This window comes from Bactrocera oleae, chromosome 2 (assembly GCF_042242935.1).
Source record: "Bactrocera oleae isolate idBacOlea1 chromosome 2, idBacOlea1, whole genome shotgun sequence".
Taxonomy (NCBI): Eukaryota; Metazoa; Arthropoda; class Insecta; order Diptera; family Tephritidae; genus Bactrocera; species Bactrocera oleae.
In genome coordinates this window covers 19240298-19263447 of record NC_091536.1, presented here as the reverse complement: position 1 = coordinate 19263447, position 23150 = coordinate 19240298, and the positions used below count along the sequence as shown (strand labels likewise).

At 38.2% G+C, this 23150-nt stretch overlaps 1 protein-coding gene and 1 long non-coding RNA gene across 5 annotated transcripts in view; one reads left to right on the top strand and one right to left on the bottom strand.

Moving 5' to 3' along the window:
• Positions 1–23150, top strand: part of mld (molting defective) — a 203341-nt gene that overhangs the window by 5897 nt on the left and 174294 nt on the right. For 3 of the 4 annotated variants that reach the window (XM_036377840.2, XM_036377842.2, XM_036377841.2), the window contains exons 1-2: positions 12955–13052; positions 19343–21426. In XM_036377840.2, coding sequence (XP_036233733.2) covers positions 20029–21426 — 1398 coding nt within the window. In that variant the 5' untranslated portion in view covers positions 12955–13052; positions 19343–20028. Of the gene's footprint in view, positions 1–12954; positions 13053–19342; positions 21427–23150 lie in introns of those variants that run through there. The other variant, XM_014247942.3, reaches the window with a different exon arrangement.
• On the bottom strand, positions 6741–7800 carry LOC138857841 (uncharacterized). The gene is made up of 2 exons (XR_011397046.1): positions 7240–7800; positions 6741–7181 (listed from the first exon to the last, which is right to left on the bottom strand). It is a non-coding gene; the product is annotated as an uncharacterized lncRNA (long non-coding RNA).

Sequence of the window (23150 nt, the reverse complement as noted above, 5' to 3'; positions counted from 1 at the left end):
GCTTTATTTGGTTCAGTATTTTATTGGCGACCTCTTTTGCAAAATCACTTCCCTGCAGCGTTTGCTCTTTCTACGAACCAGTGTGTTACATTGGTCCGGGGTAATTTTGTTCCATTCGTCTTTAAGATTTGCCACAATCTAGCCTTATTCGACGACGGTTAGCTAGCCGCAATTGTTCTCTTAATATTCCTCCATAAATTCTCTATGGGGTATAAGTCCGGGCTTTAGGTGGGCCACTCGGGACACTTTATGAGGTTTATTGCAAAACAGCAGTTTAACGACCCTGAAGCACTGCCTTGAGTCGTTATCCTACTGAAAAAGCTAACCTAGTGGTAAATATTGGCGTAATTTTCATTTAAATGTTCTGTTAAAATATTTGTGTAAATACGGCCAGTTTTATTGCTTCAACAAGTGGTCCTACCGCGAATGAGAGGCAGCACGCCGATACTATAACTGATGATCCACCATGTTTCACAGTTTTATTTTGTATATCGTGGGTTGAATTCTTGTAGTGGTCGTCGCCTGACATAGCATCTACCATCATTCCTAAAGATGTTAAACTTGGATTCATCATCACCGTTTGCTGGTGCTCTCTCGCAAACGTTAGCCTTTGTTTGATGTTCCTCTTTGATACGTTCGGTTTGCCTCTTGCAATTCGCTCATTTTTAGAGTTTTTCTACAATCTACGGCGTACTATCTTTGCTGATACATGTATACCTGGTTTATGCTCCATTTCTGCTCAAATTCCACATGACGTCAAAAAAGCAACGACTTGGCTCATCCGTACTATTTGCCTATCGTCATTAAATGTTGCATTTCTGGGTTTTTAACGAGCCAAATTTTCAATGATCTCATCTTTCCTAGAACATTGTAAAGTATTCTTACACCTTCCCCAAAAAAAATCAAATATTCCGTTACTTTCAAATATTTTTTTTTGCCATGCCCATATGATTCTTCTTCTACATGGAACTGAGCTCTTACTTTCGACCATTCTTTAGAAAACTTTCAAAAAACATATTTCAATTAGTGAAGACAATACACTTTTGTTACAATGACTTAATTGTGTGAGCACACGCGACTAGAGCAATTTAAATTTTTTCGCCAACCACATTACTAATTTTCCTGAATTCGTTCTTAGCAATTTCGACACAGATAACTGAACCTTTTTCCATACCCTTATACAAATGCAAAGCTACTTCGAGGACTTTATATTCTGAAACGTTATTTTGTAATGCAGTGACTTAATTATGTGAGCACAAGTGTATGTATGTATATATATATACATATATGTATATATATGGTTAAAAAGTTTGACGTAGCTTTTCCCTCGAGGTTACTAAAACGAGGTATGAATTCAATAACATTTGAGTGCTTAATAATAATAGACAAGGCTAGATTCCTGAAACTCTGTTCGATGTACCATATACAGCAGTGGTAGTACTCTCCAAAAGCTCTATTTAATCTATGACAAATAAGGCTGTTATTCTGGAAAACTAAAATATGTCGTTCTGCGCCAGACTGTACTTCGTACATCGTACAATTAGACTCCGGAAAAGAGGGCTGCTTGCAGATATTTAATCGAAAAACATATACATATATAACAAAGCCGGCAAAAGTGACATGCATGAAATAAGGGCCGCACTTGCCGAAATTTAAAAGGTAATATATAAGAACTCTGCTATTGTAGAAGCTGTCAGGATGTGGAAGAGGAGCAGACCATAAAACATCTTCTATGCGAATGTAAGGCTCTATAAAAGAAAAGAATCACAACTATCGGTCGAGGTTTTCTTGACTTCCGAGACGTTGCATAGATAAAACTTTTCGTACTGATGAACTTCATCAGAAGCACGGGGTGGTCAGAGCAGACAAAATAGAGTGAGGGGACTTTGGTCTCGTTGGTATCAAAATGGGCCTGCTAAAAGCGTAGGTGCTTCGTTAGAAAGCCACTCACCCTACCTGCCTATGTATCTACCTAGTAGCGTTAATATTTTCATAAAAATACAGACCAATAACACTCTTGATTCCAAAACAGCCTCCACAGTCTCTTTAATCGCAAAATTGATATCTTTATATGTATATGTTTCGAGGCGATTTTTCTAAAGCGGTTACAAACCTTGGAGTTTGGCCAGGAAGCAATATAATTCCATCAATTTTGGGTATCTATAAGATATACAAACATATCTTACAAACTTGGGCATAGTCTCGGCTGATGATCCATCGAAGGAGTAAACGTCTATGATTGTACAGTCCAAAAGCATATCATTAGGAATTACTTACAAATGAGTAAAATCCAACGTGAAAGTCGGAATTAAGTACTGAACTTGCAAATCTGCATAAATACCTAAAAATATGAATGCCTTAGTTTCTAAACCCTGCAAAACTTAGAACTTCCGACTGTGTCACCTTTTAAATTTTTAGAACCGGTATAAAGGAAATGTGAACGCCATATGTGATTCTGCCCATGAAAAGCTCTAAAAGTTAAGAAAACGACCTTATCCAAAAAATTCTCGAGCCGCTTGAAGACTCTGAATATGTTTTAAGTAAAGTTAAAGTTTCTGTAAAAACACCACAGCTGCTCGGACAGGACAATACTAATAACCGGAACACAGATCGAAATTAACTGTCGCAAAGATTTCAGTATTTTCTTAATTTTTTTTATATTTACCTTTTCAATTTCGCGCTAAATGATCGTACTTCCCTTCCGGGATGATTTATGTACATATATACATACATACTTCAAAACATCACTACATACCATGTAGGCACATTCAAATGTATGTCGTTACTAACCGCAAGGATTACCTAAACAGCGTTTCGAATTAGCACGCTCATTTTCTACGGAATAATTTTTAATCAAAACAATATTTTTTCGCATTCATTTTCCTCATTTTTTTCATAACGTCGTTTGTTGATTATTAAAAGCATATCAGAATCTCCGAAAATCCATCGCCAAAACAACCCTTCATGACAATTGTTGTACAAAACAAATATACAAATATATGAGCAAACATACAGACAAAACAAACGCATGCAGGTTTGAATGTGTGTGTGTGTGTGTATGAGGCGCGTACGATTGAGTAACGTGTCGAATTTTGACCTTTTTAACGTTTGTCTGGGGCGCACAGCATATTCGCAATGCAACATACTACATAATTAACCGCATAATAAATTCTTTTCGTTCCGATGTGTGACGAATCAACCCTTTACCGGCTGCAATCTGCACAACTACACACACACACACACACACAGAGGCGTGTGTTTGTGTTTGTGCGTCCTTGCCAAGAGCAAATATTAAACGTGCGAATGCAAAAACAAGAAACAGTGGAACTCAAAACATCTTGTAGACCAATAAATTCACGCTCGCCTTTCGCATATTTGTGTGTGTGTGTGTGTGTATGCCAGCGCATATACGTATTTATGCATTTATGTATTGGTACATGTGTATTTATATTTTTTAGAGCATGTAATCATTTCTTCCTCATCTCATTTTGTGCTCCAGGTATTTTTTATGCTTTTCTTTGCATTACGCTGCTTCGGGGTTGTTGTTGTCTTATTGTAATATGCAGCTTATCCGTCGTTAGAAGCACTCAATATGTTAAGGACATTATTATGCTTATGTTCCTTTCTGTTTTTCGGCTGTGTGTGTGTTGAGGTGCGCATGAATTTCAATTAATATTTTCTTTTATTACTTTTATTTTAGTCTGACGTTCATCTTTGTTATGAAATGGAAATCGTTGATCATTCACTTTCTCTTCAGGAAATTGGGTACATTGTTTGTCTTCTTTTTTTTATTATTTTTTTTTTTTTTTTTTTGTGTTTTGAATTAAAATTAAGCGTCGTCAACAGATGATTCTAATTTCCTTTATTATTTCCTTTGCACTTTGTGCGCTCTGCCGTAACCCGCAGGAAGTAGACAGAAATGTTATAACAAATAAATACATATATTATGTTGTTCAATATTTTTCACAGCGGGACGCTTAATGGCAATTATTATTTTTTTATTGTTTTTATTCTATAATGTGTGGGGAATTGCGACTAGAAATGCAAATGTCAAAACTTACTTCGGCTTGGCTGAAAGTTGATTACTCTTACCATGGCTTGTTGGTTAACGGCAAACAGGCATATTATTGAATTGTTTTCAACCAACTCGTAACTGGAGTAATGTGAGGGAGAGGAAAAGGTGAATAATTGAGTATATTCAAATTTATTGGAATTTACTGAAAAGTTTTTTTTTTAAATAAATTCATTATTTTTCCAATAACTGGTTTTAATATTTTTAATAATACATTTATATAATGATATCTCGCGTTATATAATTTCGATCGGGTTACGTTATATGTCGTTAGAAAGTTAAGATATCAAACTAAAAAAAACTTACAAACTGCTTGACTCAGTATTTTTTGAGCACGCGTCGAAAATGAATAGCGGCAAAGAGAATTTACGCCATATTTTACAGTTTTGCTTCGATAAAAGCCGATACGTAAGCCAAATGGCTAAAAATGTGAATGGTGTTTATGATCCCATTGCTGTTACGGTAGCCAATCAAGCGAATTTTTTTCTTGTTTATGTAGGCAGCAATCGCCCAGAACCTTAATTAAAGTTTTGTAGAATAGGAGAGAAATTGCTTTCCATCAGAACAACGCTAGGTCAAACACATCGGTTGTGATTTTTATTACCTCAATCGACTGCAACTCATTCCCCGTAGGAAATTTTTTTGCATCAAACAAAAGAATTAGTTGAATCAGTCAAATAAGGTAACTGAGCAATAATTTTTGTCTTACTTGGTAAACATCTTCTTTGCATGTTCTGGGTTACGTTTTTCACATATAATATTTCGCACGAAACTGCCAATAAGGCGCATTAAAGCCAAAGCATCAATCCAAATAAGAGATTTTTGAGAGTCTTTGGAAACACAATTTCATGGACAGAGGTGCCAGGATGTCTAGTGTTACGCAAAGCTTTTAGGAACTCACGACCTGACGGTATGCTTACACCTGACAACTATTAAAAGATGTTTAAGAAAACCATGGTTTATCTTCAAACTAATAATAAGTTAATATAGATACAGGGGTACAGTGATATATCGTCTAAGTACCTCACTAGAATGAATTGTAATTTTCTTCTGCATCAGTTTGAAGTTCTCTTCGCTACTTTTGGTCACATCAGCCTCACCCTGGGAGTAATCAGTTCAAAGTCACTATATCATTTGGAGGATAGAGGATAAATAGGATCAATCAAGTAGCAAATCACTTGACGTAGGTAATGACGAAGTAATGTCCAAAAAAAGCATTTTCCAACAGCAAATATTCCGGCTGGGAGACAAATGTGGATTATACAGTTTTGACTCAATGGTATTTAAGGTTATTCTGAAAACTCTTTCTGGCGTCAGCGCTTTCTGGAGGATGTCGATTATCTGTGCGAACCTTTTCCAGACGGATTTTAGAAGCAACTGCTTTGTACTCTGTACAAGGCGCTGGTTTCAGCCTCCAGCTCACTTGGTTGGCTGAGGCAGATGCTACACTTTATTTTTTGACTTCGCTATTTATATACTTGTGCAAATATATTTACCTTAGCAGTTAATACCACAGATCTAGTCAGAAATACCTTCTTCGCTAGCAATATTTTCTCGAAACAACAACAGAAATAGCAAAAATCAAACATTTGCTTTGCTTTAGATCCGATTGCATGCCTTTCTGCTCCCAAATGTCAATCATTTATCAAGACAAACGAATTTTTCCCAGAACATTCCAGCTGTTTTCCAAACCAACACATCACATAAACAACCATTCCTCTGCCACCTACTTATCCGCCCCAATCGCACCGACATTGCGCCGATTCACCCCCTCGCGCAAACAACGACGCACACACGACACTCGACTTTCTTGCAATTAGCTAGAATTTTCTAAACATGTGGCAAGCTTTTGGCATGCATAAAACGATTTTTCGCGGATAAAAGTGCGAATATGCACTTTTAACCTTTTTACACACATGCACACACACACGAACATATTCGTTAACTCACTTATGCATTTCCATGTATAACAATAGCAAGCGCAGGAACGCATCTAGAGAGACAACAACACAACGCATACTATAAATTTTGTTGGGCAACACTGCATGAGGTGTCGATTACGCGGAGCCTAACGATACATGCGCTTAAGCATACATACATATGAGTGCATAAGTATAATAAGTAGTACTACGTAGCAACTGGCCTCCAGGGTAGCTGACTTCTCAGAATCTCAAGCAGCACAGCAACAATAAGAGCAGCATTATAAATATATACAACAATAGTAGTGGCAATCTTTAAGCAGCGCACCTACATACGTATGTGTGTATCTGCATAGAGGAATTTCGCGTCGGTTTCGCATTTCGAGCACGTTTTTGATTCCATCTTTTAATTTCTAATGTGCGCGCCGACACCGCCAGCTAGTGTATCTACCGGCGCGTCAGCAAGCACCGCAAATGATGCGCTACACACTACCGGCTACATATGCTGCATGCTTAGTAGGCAGTACTTGCACACACACACACACACAAACAAACTTACTGTTGACGGTACCGACATATGTATGAGCGTATGAAGCCGCGACAGGCGGACGTCGCCATCGTCAACATTGGCGGCAACGTGCACGACGCGTTCGCTGTTTGATAAAAGCATCTCGAGGGGCACAAAGCAAATACACAACAAATGCGATAGGGCAGGCGGCAGGCGGAGGCGCGTGGTAAAAAAACAAAAGTTTAAAAGTGCGGAAACAAATTTATTGTTTTAGCGCAATTTTTATGATTTTTCAATACAATTTGTATTCTATTTTATATATTTTTTTGCTGCAATTTATTTGTATATCCACCTTTTATTTCATTTGCACGTGTTGTGTGCCGTCGTCATCGTTAGCAAGGTAAGTGCATACGTTCGCCACGGCATCAACCCTGCGTAGCTACTAAACATAATAAAATCGCATCTAACATGGCACACGACGCGCGCGCTCACCCCCACACCTACCATACGCTTCCCGCGTACCAGCCATCACACAAAACACCTATCACTTGTGTCTTCTGCCGCCCGACGTCCACCGCGCTGCTGCTTCTTCTACAAGCGTGCGCGCGCCTACAATAGCTAGTGCACAGCTTGGTATCCACCTTTGAGTGTACTTGAGCAACTCAATTGAATGTGATTTATGCTGTAAGATACATAGAACGAAAAATACTCCACATCACATCAACATTTCAGATACATACCGCTTTTCTATTGAATTGTCTTATGGACTCCTTTATGCACTACACCCAGCCCAGCGCCCAGCGAGGCGAGCTCGCTAGCTGCTTGGCTGGCTGTCAGCCACACGAACCCAAACGCCCGCCGCCATACTCGCCACATTTCAAGCAACATATGTATATTGTTCGGCATTTCATTGTCGTTCGTCGTTTGTCGTTGTTGCTGTCGTCGCGGATGGCGCTGCCGTTGCTGTCGATGATTCTGCTATTTGTTTGCAGAGTCGTGCGCCTTTTTTCCTTTAATTTAGGGTAAATCAACACAAACAAAATTATTTCCTTTCGTGCTGCTAGAACAATGGCCAGCGCTGCGCAAGCAGATCGGCACTTGATGACAGCCGTTGACCCCGCGCTCGAGAATTTTTGACTTTTCACTAACTCGCAAACAGATAATCGCATTCATTGAAGTACATACTTCAGTGAAAAAACGGAACAACGACAGCGAAGTCATCCTAAGTCGCGTTGCTGCTGATGGGTTCCGCGCCGCGCTGTGACGGACTGGTTGATGAGCGCGCGTATTATCGCTGTACGCATAATTGCTGCAAGTACAATACTATACGATGCTATTGGACTACATGAACTCGCCAGCAACATACTATTTATTTGTTATATTTATTTTTTTTTTTTTGCTTATGCTATTTTTATATTATTTTATTTTATTTTTTAGTTTTTTTTTCAGTTTCTTTGCTCCTGCACCTATTTGTTATCAGCGCTGTTATGTAGCTTCATCATGCCTACATTGACAGCGTATGTATGTACATATGTATAAGTGCACTCGTCAGAGTCAACGTTGTTGCTGCTGCTTATTGCCATGTTGCCGTACAGGCTGTCAGTATTGTTGCTCTTTCTTTTCACATGTAAGCAACACAAATACTACAGCAGAAATTCTAATATGAGAGTACATGCTATGAGTGTGTGTATGCGCATTGCTATCGACCGGTAGCAGGTAGCACGAATGTTGAGTAAACAATAACAAAAGAAACAATAAAAAAACATTAATAAAACAAATGCCGGCAGTGCTGTCGCGGCGCGCTGCGCGCATAACCATATACACCCAACGCGGCATTCGGCTGCGTCCGCCACATCTTCAGCACACGAGTAGCACTCGCATATGTACGTACATAAATATGTATGTATATACACAAGTTTGTTTGTTTGGCTGTATGCGCTAAAGCTTTTGCTGTTACAATTGCAGTTGTTGTTGCTGCTGAGCTACAGCTGTTTGTTGGATAACTGCTGCTGTAGCCTACGCTCTTGTTATTGCTGTTGTTGTTATGATACATTCGTTTCATGCATTTTAAGCATATTCGCTTCGGCTCCTGCGCATTTTGTCCGATTTTGCAGAGTTGTTGGATCGTACAGGCGTTTGGACGGCAGGGCGGTCGGTCGTTTACTCGCTCGTGCAACGAGTCTCACGTACACCAGCAATGCACATACGCTTACGTAAATTCGAAGAACAAAAAATGCATATAAATAGCGTGTAGAATGTGCGCGCTGGTATTAGTGCGCGCTCTGTTTTATGATGCATTGCAGCGCTGTGTGACGCGGTGCGGTGCGGTGGGTGTTCACACTCAACCAGCAGACAGTCAGTCGGCTGATGGGCCTGTAGGCGCTTTTCTTACTTACTGATGACTTGTTGTTGTATGTAGCTGCTGATTACTTTTCTGCTGCCGCAGTTGCTGCTGCTCGTGCTGCCGGCTCCTTGTTGTTATTGTTTTGCTTGTTGGTTTAGCTCAACAATGCCACGACACGAGCTGTTGTTGGTTTATTTAGTTGTTGCCGCCGTCGCTACCGTCGTCATTGCAGTCTATTGTCCTGTGTAGGAGCGAGCATATTGTGCGCTATATCGCACATATCCGGCGCATAGCACTCGTGGTATTTGAGTGCACTTTCGTACTCGGCAACCGCCGGCGGGAGTGAATGAGTGTTTAAATAAGCCACATTGAGTCACAATTGTGCGCCGTGAAAGTGCTCTCACTTTGTGATGTACTCGGTACAATACAGAGTTTAGATTGTAAATATTATGTGGAAAAAAAAACATCGTTGTCTATAATTAGACGACATTAAATGGAGTGAAAATGATTGGAAATTATAAAAATAAAAAACACAAAGAAAAATACGGTAATTTCATAATTTTAAGATTTCAAGGTTTTGTGCTCATTAACAATTTATTTTCGTCCAATTAATGCATACTATTAATAGAAATAATAATACATCTAATAAATAATTTAAATTTAAATTTATCTATCATTTTCACGAAGGAAGTGGAAAAGCTTTTGCTTTACTTTTTACTTAGTGGTTGCAATGATGCGCAAATCGAAATTGTTTACAACTGGCACACACATTTAATTTTAATTTACAAAAATTTGATTTCAGCTATTGTCATTGAACAAATATATATAAAATCTAAATAAACTGAAATTTTATTATTTATTTTTATTTCCTTCTTATTTATGAAGTAAACATTGCGTTTCTCTAGCAAAATAGTTTGTGCATTGTGCCTTGAAGCTTTATAATTGATGTCCTCAAATAATTTAATTAAGATTTTTTTCAGCATTTGTTTTCAAAATTAATAAAGTCTCGAAAGGTAAATCTTTTAAAAATCATTTTCGCATAGTTTTTGGTATGTAGTGATTCGTATTTTGCATATAATGAAAAAGAAAATTATCCGAACAGTTTTATGCTCTACGGAGACTAAGTATGGTAAATATCTACATATATTTTCTAATAAACAATTGCATTCGCCTTACAGAATCTTTAATAAAGATGTACCGAGAAAATGTTATAAATCGAATTGAAAAACATGCTAATATAATTCCTCAATTAGGTAGACTAATTCTTAAGCTTTTTATAGGACCTGAAGCGACGTTAAGCAATTATAAAAACTACAATTGCTGAAACATTTTTTTCATGCCAGTTCACAAGTTTTCTCGAGTAAATTAAACCAAATATAGCTAAACCGGGGAAGTTCATTCTAAAGTAGATTCTCTATTTTTCATTTTAAAAACGAGTTTACAAAACTGCTCCAAAAATATAATCTAATGTTAGTGCTGATTAGTTCTTTAAAAGCCACTTGCGATTGAATACAAGCATGTATGTACACAAATTTTTGTGCCGATTCTTTTGAAAAAATAGTTGCTTAAGTCATTCATGTAATTTAAAAACAATTTTCGCTCAATAACACTTAAAGCAGAGCTTGATTTGTTATTACTTTTTATTAGTTAAAAAAAATTTAATGTTTTCAGTTTAATTTTTTCACAAATTTTTACTTTTATAAGAAGAAATTACTTACTTCAGGATTCTATTATTCGTAAATGAAGTTTTAATTCTATATTAAGTCTTAATTCTATTTTATTGTGAACCTATTATTCGAATATTTTACATTTTGCATTGTTAATATTTTATTTGTTTCATCAGTGTTGTGGGTAAAATTTTAGCTACGTTAAAACTCGTTTATTTTTAAAACTTAGTATTACAACTAAATTTCTCTCAATTTACAGTTTAAAAATTTTTAATTTGGAAAATCCTTGATGGGTATAAATGATTTGTGGCAAAATTTGAGTTATTGAAGCAGCTTAAGGTAGCTTAAATTTAAAAATATGTTAAATTTTTATCAGCAACTTCGAGACTCGACGTCATGTCTTATCGTAAAACGAAATATTTACATTTTATAAAATATTTAGTCAGGTTTTTACTAGAAATCAAAGTATCTGCTTTTTAGCTACGTCGTCAATAGCAACTTAAGCATATTGCCACGTTAATATAGAAACAGTTAAAAAAATGCAATATCAATTAGATAAAGATAATTAAATTCTTTCGCTATGCGTAAATACTTTCGTCCTTTGTTACTCCACATGCCAATTCGAAAGCGATACACTGTAAAATGTTGAGTGGTTTGCAAAATACACTTACATACACACAAACATATGTATGTTTGTTGTTAGGTGGAGTGGTTAGCGGTCGAACTGCGGTAGGACAGCACGTCAGCTATGCAAACGTCATTAATGCCGGTGCATTCCCCCAATTGAATGAGCTCAACAACAATGCAACCGAGAAGAGGCTGTCCCATCACTTGAGATTCTGTAACAATGCGTTGAGCTGTTGATGCAACCGATGTTGCTGCTGTTATTGTTACATATATCCATGCTGCTGTTGCTTATCAACGGCACTTTAGTGTAATTAGTCGGTGCAGTGAGCAATGATGCGTGCGTGTGCGCCGCGGGCTGCCGCAGTGAGAGGCCAGATTCCAGAAGTATTCGCGCTGCCACTCCAATACATACATACATACATATATACATACATATATGTATATGATAATACATAGTTCATAAGCTTATCTATATTCATACATACATATGGCAGGTTTTTTTTTAGTATACATTTTGGTCAAGTGTGTAAGTAAGTTCTGCGGAACATTCGACTCTACTAGGCAACCATTCATCCATCCATCCTGCTGCGGCTGTTTCTGTTGCTGTTAGCTGCATGCCTGCTATCACTAGCTGACTGTTATATGTACGGACTGGTATATACAGAAATGCTCACAAGTACTCAATTGAGCCAGAAACTATTACTCGCTATGACCGGCAACTATCTACGTGTATGTGTGTGTGTGTGTACATGTACACTCGTGCGCACATAAATATAACAATGGAAATGTGTGTATGGTGACGGCGCACAGCAGGGGCGCATTTTACGCTGCTTTGCCCAACGCTGTGCGCTGCGCTCGCTCTCCACCTTTATGCGCTCATTCATTAGCGCTGAGTTGCCAGATGCAATTAAAAAATATACCAATTAGTAAAACGAAAAGTCAAACAGGGCACAATAGTGCGGGGGAGTGCGTTCCGTCCTGAAGTTGGGTGCTGAAGAGAGAAGTGAGCGTATACGAGTATATCAGAAAAAAAAATCATTTTAGTCACTGAAAGACGTAGAATTGATCCAACGCCAAAGGTCACGCTGGGTCTTATATGGCCGGCTGTAACTTGGTTGTGTTAGCCAAAAACTCCTAAAAATTAATGGAAATAAAAATGGAGCCAATCCTCATATATTGTCTAAGCGTTTGATTTTAGTAAGACCTAAACATTTAATATATAAATGTTGGTAACCTAGAAATATCATTATATAACCATCAAAGAATTAAAAAAAAAAATCGTGAGAGTGAGAACACGACGAGAATTTCAGCAACTTGCGTTGCAACGTGGCGTTAAAAAAAGTAACTATCGAACTATCGATGCCCTAACCTTAGGAGATTGGTATTATAATACTTAATAAATAAGCATTGAAAATATTAATATATTTTGTCTAGTACACAATGTTATCAACTTCTTAAAAAAAATTATTAAACCAATTTGTTGTCTAATATATAATTTGTGCGTTCTATAGGTCTGTGCTTCAAGAACATAAAATCGAATGAAGAAATATTTTATACCTTTAATTTGTTTATTGTAAAAAATCCACCAAGTTTGCCAAACCAATCACATAGCACATCTGGCAACCTTCGTTTGAGCTTCCAAACAGCTGAGCGCAGCACAAAATCAAGCTGAAAATGAGTTGGTTTCCTATTGTTATTACGAGCGTGTAGACGGCGACGTTGACAGCGCCGGTAACGACGTCAACAGCGATAGCACCAGCCGACGACAGCCTCATTGCCTTATTGTCTCAGCTGACTGTGGCCAGAAGTTAGTATCAATTCGTCTTTAGAAGCGTACGGTACAATAGAGTGAATGGTGAATAATAAGTTCGGTAATTTTGTAGAGACCAGTACCCATAGACCAAGTAAACCAAGAGTAAGTTGCTGGTTCATTGTGGTTGAATTTAGAAAATTTGAATGGAATGGAAAGCCGACGAGCACCTCGCGAAGGTGGTTGAGAAATGAGGGGGCGTTTTGTGTGTGTGTATTGGCATAATAAGACAAAATTTTAAAATATTCGTGTATCTTCGAGACGGTCGAGTGGGCGCGCGTATATACACGCACACACATCCAAACATATATTTACGCTTTCACGTGGGGCTGCTGTTGAAGTGGTTAATGGTGTAGTTGGGGTGTTATTGCTGCCACCCTTGCTTGTGTATTGGTGTGAGAATTGTTTAGCTTTAACACGTGTATAGATTAGGCGCAGGGGTTTGGGTGGCTCTGATAGCTAAACATACCTGGGCAGACGCACGTTTGGTCAGTCGTATGGCCGAAACAATTATTGCCGCTACGGTCGTCATACTAGTCGTGTTTTAATTTATTCAAGTATACAGCCGCTAGAGATGAGCGAAGTAAAGCGTGCATAGTACATTTGGGAGCGCTGCGAGAAACGTTAAATGCAATTGGCAACCATTGTTCAAAATCTTAACTGACAACTTCCCGGATGGACGCTCTAAAAGATAGCCTCTTGAGAAAATGACAATAAAACGAAATCGTGTGTATCGTGAAATGTAGCAACAGCACAATGAAAAATTAAAAATACGTAAAATGCAGACTAAAACGAAAAAGTAGTGAACTCGAAGACTATTTCGGCGAGGACTATTTCGAAATCAATTTTCAATGAAATACGCTATACGCCAACAACAATGTAGGCAACCAGTGCACTCATTGAAAATTGCTGATGAAAGCTGAAATAAGCGCTGTGAGAAAAAAACGGCTTTGTGTAACGGGCAACGAAATATAAATAAGGCGAGTGGAAGAATCCACAACCAACGTTCCAATAACCGCCCGACCAACAGCACACTCCCCTGCGTCCACCTACTGTGTACACAGCTTACAAGATTTGGCCGCTCAGCGAAATTGTAGAAGGTGAAAAATTCAATTGAAGGAAAGGGAAAGTCATGGTGGAGCTTGTTTTATGCGGACACTTGCTGATTTTGGTCGGCGACGTTTTGGTGCGGTGCTGAAAAGCACAATGGAAATGTACAAAAAATACTTGTGCATATGCATGTATGTGTGTGTGTGTGTTTTTTTTTATTTCCAATTTGAGTGTACAAACAGACATTTGATGGCTGACGCTGGCGGCAGTTTCGCAAATGCAAATCGCACGCGAAGACATCGCACGTTAGCAACGCTAATAACAGCAACAACAAGAAAAAGTCTTATGAAAGCAACAACCACAATAAAAGTGCAGTGTAGGCTTCGACACAATAAGCACTGGAGGTCTCCCCTTCGCTACCAGTATCAAAGCTCGAACTGTTTGTTTTTCTTATGCCGTCAATGTACATATGTGGCATGTAAATAGTAGTTAGTGAGTACTTTTTGCGCCTACTCGGTGCAATCGCGTGTGCTCGCCGCAGTAGTAATTTGGGTAAAACTCAGTGATTTTGGTGCTTCGCTTTTGCGGATTTTAGTTAATTTTTTTCTGCTGCGCTTGGTTGCCTTTATTGAAGAGTCAAAATTGTGTGCCCAATTTTTTTTAATTTGTGTATGTGTGTGTATATTTTTGATTACTAATATGCTTCCGCGGTGCAAAGAGTGCAAAGAGCGGCGTGACATGGCGGCACAATTTCCTTTAATTTTTTATTTTTCTGTTTTTTTTTTGTTATTTTTCTTTTATTGCCATGACTTCAATTGTTACAATGTTTTCAATATTTTCCCTGCTGGCCGAGCCTTTGCCATATAGTGAGTTGGGAAAATCTAAGTTTGACTTTGCGCTTAGGTGTGCCATTAGTGTGTACAGGCAAGGTGCGGCGGCGTTTACAGACGACTCGCTCGAAAGATGCGGTAATAGAATACGCGACGCCGGCAGGCCATCTAAGCAAAAGTGAGGCAGTCACGGTTTTTTCAAAGTGTGCGCAAAAAAACAAGACGAAAATTAATCACAAACTTAAATTGAAAAAACCAACCCACTGTGGTGTTAATGATAAAATGAAAAGAAAAAGTGAACTGCTAAACTTTATCTAGTAGCAAATACTCGTTTATGTGTAAATGTATGTGCCAAAAGTGTAAAAGTGCGATGTGGCGACATTTGACGCGCAAGCGAAAATAATTAAAAGCTGTCTCAATTAAGCGCTTTAATTTAGCGCTAATCAAATAAACACTAGACAAGCTGTACACAGTGCACTAAGCAGACACAGCAAAAACAAATACATACATATGTACGTGTTAAAATAAATATAGTATATACTTTTAAACTATGCAACAAATAATAATATAAGCAAATATCGTTTGTTTTCTAGTTTTTTGCGAAATTGCGACAGTTTTCATATAATTAAAGTATACGCATATAGATACAAACAGCTTGTTTTTTTGTTGTAAACGCTTTCAATATCAGGAAGCCAGCTCTTAAACACATAATTTATCTCAAGTGTTTAAGTTTAACGCCATTTAATATGTTTGAAAAAGGCTTGCAATGCTGCGCTCTGCCGTTAACCGCGCGTTCGCAGAAAAAATTCATAATTAAAAGACTTAAACAAATTAAAACAAAAAATTAACATGCAATATTACAGATTGGCAGCTTTTAGCGCATTGTTAGCTGATTTTCATGTACATACACATGTACTTATGTGAATGTGTGTGTGTGTGTTTTTTTTTAAATACTTTTTGAGGATATGCCAAAGGTTGGTGTAAATGTTCCAAGCTCTATTTGGTGTTTGTGTGTGTGCACATGTGCGGCTTTTTGTACCGCCAGTTATGGATATTTGCCCCAAATTTTCGTTATTCCGTTGTTATGCTTACCGGCACCAGCGGTAGCGTCAGCGTCAGCTTACTCTTCGTTTATATTTATTTTACTATTTTTGAACATTTTATATGTATCTAGTTGTTTGCATTGAGTTGTGAAAGAATTGAATTGTGTAAATTCGTAAATTCTTGAAAATGTGCTAAATATACAGTTGTCAGCGTTTGTTTTGATATTCGCTAAATGCCAGTATTTGCACCTTCCGCACAGTTCGTCTACTAGACACCGCCGCTGTTGTTTATTTTATTACGTTTTATTTAGTTTTTCTTTGCTCTTTTCGCTAACAACCCGTTTGGCGTGCGGGTGTCTAAACGCCGCTCCCGCCACTGCCAACCTCACTGCAGTTGTGCAAGTCACTCAATAACGAGCGCATTTCGCAAATTTATTGTGTTCGTAACTAAACACCTGACCCGTACTTCCTAGCGCGTCGCGCTGTCGTCGCTGAAAGGCGTCGCTTGCAAATAAATTGATTAAATAGTGATCGAAATTGTTATAATTGAAATTTATTGTGTTGTGTAAATGTTGCAAGAGAAATGTACACGTTTGTTGTGTAGAAAATAAATCAAATTTGACATTGTGGGGATATATAAAGCATGCGACTCAAATGTCTACTTATTTATACATATTGTGTGTAAAAATTTTAATTTCAATGTAACGAATCTCATCTCGTTTGTTCTGTTACCCGCGCATTTGTTGCTGTAATTTTATTTAGAAAACAAATACACTTCATCACTAGCGGAACTATCGCTTACATACACACACACGCAAGTAATTGTCTTATGTGTGTGTAGTGTGCGTCTTTTGAGGTCAACGGCATCACACCAACGTTGTCAACTCTTCCAACGAACGACCTAAAAAAGTCATGCAACAGCCAACTACTATTATTCTCTGGGCCAGCACACACACACATTTGTTGGTTAGTGCAAGTCCACAGATTATTTTTAGTGATTTCTATATCTACGCGCCTCTAGCTCTGCCGCTGTTTACATGCTCGTCGCAACCCAGCAACGAAACAATACGCCGAGTTGATGACTTCGTTTTTGCTCTTGCCTGTGCGTTGATAGCAGCAGCATTCGTATGCTTGCTATCACTATGCATATGTGCGTTGATTTCGTTTGTGTATCTGCATGTAAGTGGCAGCGCTTAAATATACGCACATACATATATGTACGTATATAGTCGCACGCGGGTGTTACGTGTTGTAACGCAGGACGCGAACGTGTCGGTTATTCTAATAACCTTCGGGTGTAAACAAATTTAAAGAGCGGAATTTATGAAGAAAAGCTTTATGCTATGCCCATGCTATGCAGTTGTATGCTAGGCACATAGTTTGGCAATCAGCCGAAACATGAAAGGAATTTCTCTCGCATTTGTGTGAGTCTTGCAGTGCGCAGGTGCTTGGGGTCGGAGGTTTATACATACAAACACACATACATACGTACATGCGTGTGCTATGTGTCAGCACACTTGATGGGCATAAAAATACAAATGAATGTTATCTCACATCTCACACTGCGCCAAGCAACTATGTCTCATCGCAGAGCAGACAAAAGCAGTGACTAATCATGCAAAATCTGTGGCTTTGACCAGTGTGGCGTGCATACTTTATGTATACATACATATAAGTGTGTAAATTTTTGTGTTTTCTTTTTTTTTTTTGTTGAGGCTGTTGCCACCTTGCCGCTCTTGTTCGCTCTGTCCACTTGTCCGTTTTCATTTTTATCGCTGTTCTTTCGTCCCGTCTAACCCATAATCCGTTCATGCGTCAATTTGCATGTGCAGCGCTCAGATACAATGGCACATTGTAGGCGAAAGTGTCGTTACTGTTATGAATGAATACACACACGCTGGCGCATACAACGAGTCAATGTGCTATTTGCAAATGCCGTCGGTGTGGTGAAATACGGCAAGCAAGCAGAAGCCTTGTATGCATTGTTATCAGCGAAAAGGCTGGAGAACAAGCTAGCAAAGTGCCGATAACTATGAAACTACAAGTATATTTTAATAATATACATGCAGATACTTATCAACAGCGATAAGTAAATGTGTTTTTTATTTAAGAAAAGTTTGAATTAAATGTGATAATAATGTCTGTTCTTGTTGTTACTTTGCTGTTTTCAAGTGTGTTCGCAGTGAAAAATGCATTTAGTCTTGTGTAAATAGCAGAATTTATTAAAATTTAATTAGAGCTTAGTTTTAAATGAAGTTAAAATTTATTATGAACTCTTAAATGCTAAAATAGCATGAACAGTTGGAACTTTGTTTGCTTAAAATCCATAAAAGCGAAAGTGTTTTACTAAAATATCAATAATTATAAAAGTGATTTATGTTCTTAGCTGCCCAATATGTTCGAAGATTGTAGCGCTGTCCTGGACAATAAATTATGCCAAATTTCGTAAAGATATCTCGTCAAACAAAAACGTTTTTTTGGCAGTTATATGCTATACTGGTCCAATAACGGCGATTCCGACATATGAGCAGCTGTTTGGAGAGAAACTTGCATTTGCAAAATGTCTGATCGATTTCTCTAAACCTTTTTCACGTATAGATAGACAGTTGGACATGGCAAAATTAACTCGGCTCGCCACACCGATCATTTATACTTGTATATATGTATGTATGTATATTTAATAAGTTCTCCGACGTTTCCTTCTGGATGTTACAAACTTCGTGGCAAACTTTATATACTGTGTACAGGGTATAAATATGATTATATGAGCGATATTGTTACTGAGCCTATTAGAGGAAAGCACCGTGTATAATAATAACTACAATTGACAAGTTAAAAGCATACGTATACTGTAATGATAAGAAATAGATAAATCTATAAGAAGAAAAAAAAACAAAAAACACAGCTTGTCTCTAGGGTAGCAGAAAATTTTCTTATCTTATTAGTTGGCATTCATTCAAGCACAAAAAATGCGTAAATAATTTAATAATCTATACACAACTGCTACCCGCGCTGACGACAATACAATTTTGCCTATCATCATGCGTTGCCAGAACAGAAATTTGTGTAGAAACCCTTTCATACCCAAAATTCTACAACACAGCGCAGAGCGCACAACATCTCCGAACATAAAAACTACCTGATTTGTCGCCAACGCCACTTAATCGAGCCTGACTGACCGCTTACCTGTCACATGCGCGCATTCCTCGGTTTTTATTACCACGCAGCCAATTCCATTTTTCGATTCTTATGCTAGCTGCGGTGTGTGGGTCCCATGAGATCGCTTTGCACGATTGTTTATTTACTTTTTTAGATTCAATTTTTTGATTTTTTTTCTTCAATATTTGTTGTGCGTGTGCGCGCACAATTATAATGCATTACCTGCAGGCATACAGACATACATATATACATGTGTATGTACATAATTCTTCGTTTGAAGCACTCATTAATAACATATTTTTTATGCTTGCAGATTGTAACAACAACAAGTGGCACCAATGTTAAAGCGCAGCATCTCCAACAACACACAAGCAGAGCGCATAAGTGAAGTGAAATAAGTAAATAAATAAATAAAATAAATATTAAAATGAGCAAAAAATCATAAAACTATATAACTGTGTACTTATGTCTTATGTAAGTGTAAGTGAACTCAAAAGGCACACACACAGCTATAAGTAAATATAACAGTTATAAGATATCTTGAAAGCAAAAGTGCGTGTGTATGTGTAGCAGAAATTGAGTCTTATTAAATTTATTTGTTGCTGCTATCGCGACGCTTTCAACATTGTTGCCAACAATTGCGAGTGTCGTTATCGTCGTGGCGCACCAGTAGCAATGCAAAAAATATATATGTGAAGTAAAAAAGCAAAAAGCAAAAAAAAAAAAATTGTGAAATTAACATAAAAAATACGCGTGACTGTAAATAAGCAGAAGTGAGTAAGTGCATAATAAGAAAGATAAAAACATACATACTTATATGAGAAAGACAATAACAAAGTGCAAAAGTCGCCCATTAAAAAAAACTAAACACTGTTTGTCAGTGTGCGCGTGCGTGTATATTTGTGCAGCGTTTTCAACAATTTCAACAAGTACTGCAGAAATCACAATACAGTGAAATACTAAGTGCAGCAAGCAAGTAGAAGATCGGCTGAAACAGAAATGAACAGCGTTGACGGCGCACCCAATGCCACGATTTTAGCTGAGGGAGCCCCAACGAGCGCGACGGCAACGTCAAGCGTAACCGCAAAAACAAAAAACTCAAGCGCAAAACCAACAACAACTGCTGCAACTACTGTGCGCACTAAAACAACAGATTCGTCGACAACAACAAATACGACAAGCGTAATAAAGCCAACGGACGCTGATGCCACCGATGAATTCCACGAAAGCGACAAAAATGTACGCCACGTTGTCGTCGATGAGCAACAGCAGCAGCAACCAGAACAAAAACAAACACGCCGTAATGAAGCGCCAATAAAGCAAATAATAATAACAAAAACCATAAGAGCAACAACAGCAGCAACAGCAACGGCGAACGGCGAAACAGCAACTGCAACAACAACAATGGGCAATACTAATAAAACCAATATTGAAACTACAGACAAGACTACTGACGCAGCAACAACAACAGCGACAGTAACAACAATTGAGACAACAAAAAGCATTCAAGATGCGAAAAATAACGACGTTCCAATGACAGATATGCCAAACGCAGAAGACAATCGCGACGGCAACGGCGATGACGAAGATGACGGCGGTGGCGGCGCTGACGACGCTGGGAATGACGCTACCAGCACCAGCACCACTACAACAATGGCCGCGGTGTCCACCGCAACCGCCGTCATTGATAACATAACGACGCTGGCTAAGCCACAGCCATTATTGACGGCGGAAGGCGATAATTGCGAACTCAATGAGTTGGAATTGTGTCGCTGTTGTGGCAAGCCCAATGTCACGCTCTATGATCTCTTCCCCAACGTCCCAACAGACAAGGCAAATACAATACTGGAGGGCGACACAAATCTAGACGCCGTTGCAGTAAATATTAAAACAACAGTTGATGTAAATCAAGCGACAGTGTGCGATATTGCTGCGAATGTTGCCAAAAATGGAGCACAAATAAACAACAACAAAACGGTCGTTGACACAACCAGTGTTGCAACGAAGACAGATGACAATGCAAAAACGAATACACCGAAGCGTTGTTATCGCACTATTGCCGCATCTATTGCTGCGGCAGCCGCCAGCGGTAGCAGCACAACGACTGGTTCGTGCAGTGCTGGCGCTCCCACCTGCCAAAAAACCAATGACCCAATTGTTGGCACCACCATTAATAGTGATGTTGTTGCTGGTGATCGCGACGCAGAGGTCGCGCCATCGACAGCAACAACAAGTGCTGCGCGTGTGAAACAATCTGCAACGGTTGCCGCGACGGCAAACGAGAAAAATGTGGACGATGCGACCAACAATGCAGAGGCGCAGAACGCCAATGCCCAGGCACAAAACAGCGACAACATGGAGAATATTTTGCAAGAGATGCAAATTTGGCGACTACGGGTGAGTCTCATAGCAATATTTTCGATACTGATTTTTACTACGATCGTATGCAAGGTCCATGCTTTGACTTTCCCAAAAGTATTATTTACATTGCTATGCTACAGTTGTGTTGTAAAAAAACACACACACACAGAATGTTCGTGTTTGCAATTTTTGCACTTTTTACAACGGCTACAACAAGCCTTACATAATCTTATAATTTATTTCTTTAACTAATTTGTTTGCATTTGCAAAATATAGTTTGTGTGATTGCATCTTTATTATTATTTATTTGTGTCGAACGCCTTGGGATTTTGGCAATAATTCATCGGCAAATATGAGTTGTTTTATGCTACTTGCTTTCATGAGCATATAAAATGAAAGGACTTGTGTTTGAAATAATATTAGTATAGTCAATGATCAGCTAGCGAGCTGTCGGTATGTTTGCTCAACAAGTTGGTTTTGTGAGAGGCTATGTTATTTGAGGTTAGTTTGCATTTTTTCCATAATTCATAAGATACTGTTATACAAACGGTTATAGCTGTAATCCTTTTCCAAATTTTCAATGAGCTCAAATTTGAATAGATAAACTCTGTACAACGAACGCTGCTTGAAACTGGCTTGAAATTTTTCTATTTGCTTCGAGAAATATTTAAAATCTCAAATGATTAAAGGAAAACAGGGGGCGGGAAATGAAAGTATGAACTCCGCTTGCAAAAGAACCAATGAAAAATAGTTTATTATTGATAAATTTCGAAAATAACTCGACGTCTTTCGGTCTGCCGTCGCTTCCTACACAGCGAGCAGTCGTTTTGAGTACAAAAAAAATCATAAGTAGAGATTTAACTTCTTTAGACAATGTGCCATTGCTGTGCAACTGATCTGATTAACGGTTACTTTTCTAACACTAAAGTTAGCAACAATGTAAACATTTGTGGTAATGTCAGTATTCTACAAATTTTCCTCCTCAACACTATCTAGTATATATGATCTTTACAAATTAATCAAATGGACTAATATAAACCGTAATCTCTATAAATTATCCACCAATTAGTGGTTTTCGCTTTGTTCGAACTTTTCCTCAAACCAATCATCATTAGACCTATTATTCAATCAATATTAAGCTTTTGATATGAATCTTTTATTTACAAGCATGTCTGACGCGCAAATAATTTTCGATAAACATATGTACATAGGCAGTGGTAGTTCGCCGCAATTAATATGTATAAGTAGGCGATGCCCTTTTGTAGGTGTTACAACCGTTTATCAGCCGCAAAGATACATACACACATACAAATGTTTGTAATTTATTGACTTTGCTGCAATTAGTCTACCTAATGATTGGTGCTAGCCACCCCTGTTGTGAGTTCAAATCACATAACCTCAAATCAGCGACGGAGGTTATCTTCATCGCTACGCAATGTCATTTCTTTGTTTGCTTAACAAATGATAGTCAGTCATGACTTAACCTTTTTTCTTGAACGTTCACATACGCACTCATCATATAAGGTGTCGATATATGTATACATATATGTATATTACTCAGAAATATTTGCTTTTAACGACGCACATCTGTTTGAATTATTTGGCCATCAATTCGCTGTGTGCGCTGAGTAATGTGCATGCGCGCATACGCAATGCCACCCACAATGTTTGTATGCCCAAAAAATCCACAAAATTGATGTGAAAATAAAAAATCGAAGCCTGTCAATTTGAAATCGCTGGCCATTTTTCATTTTTTTTTC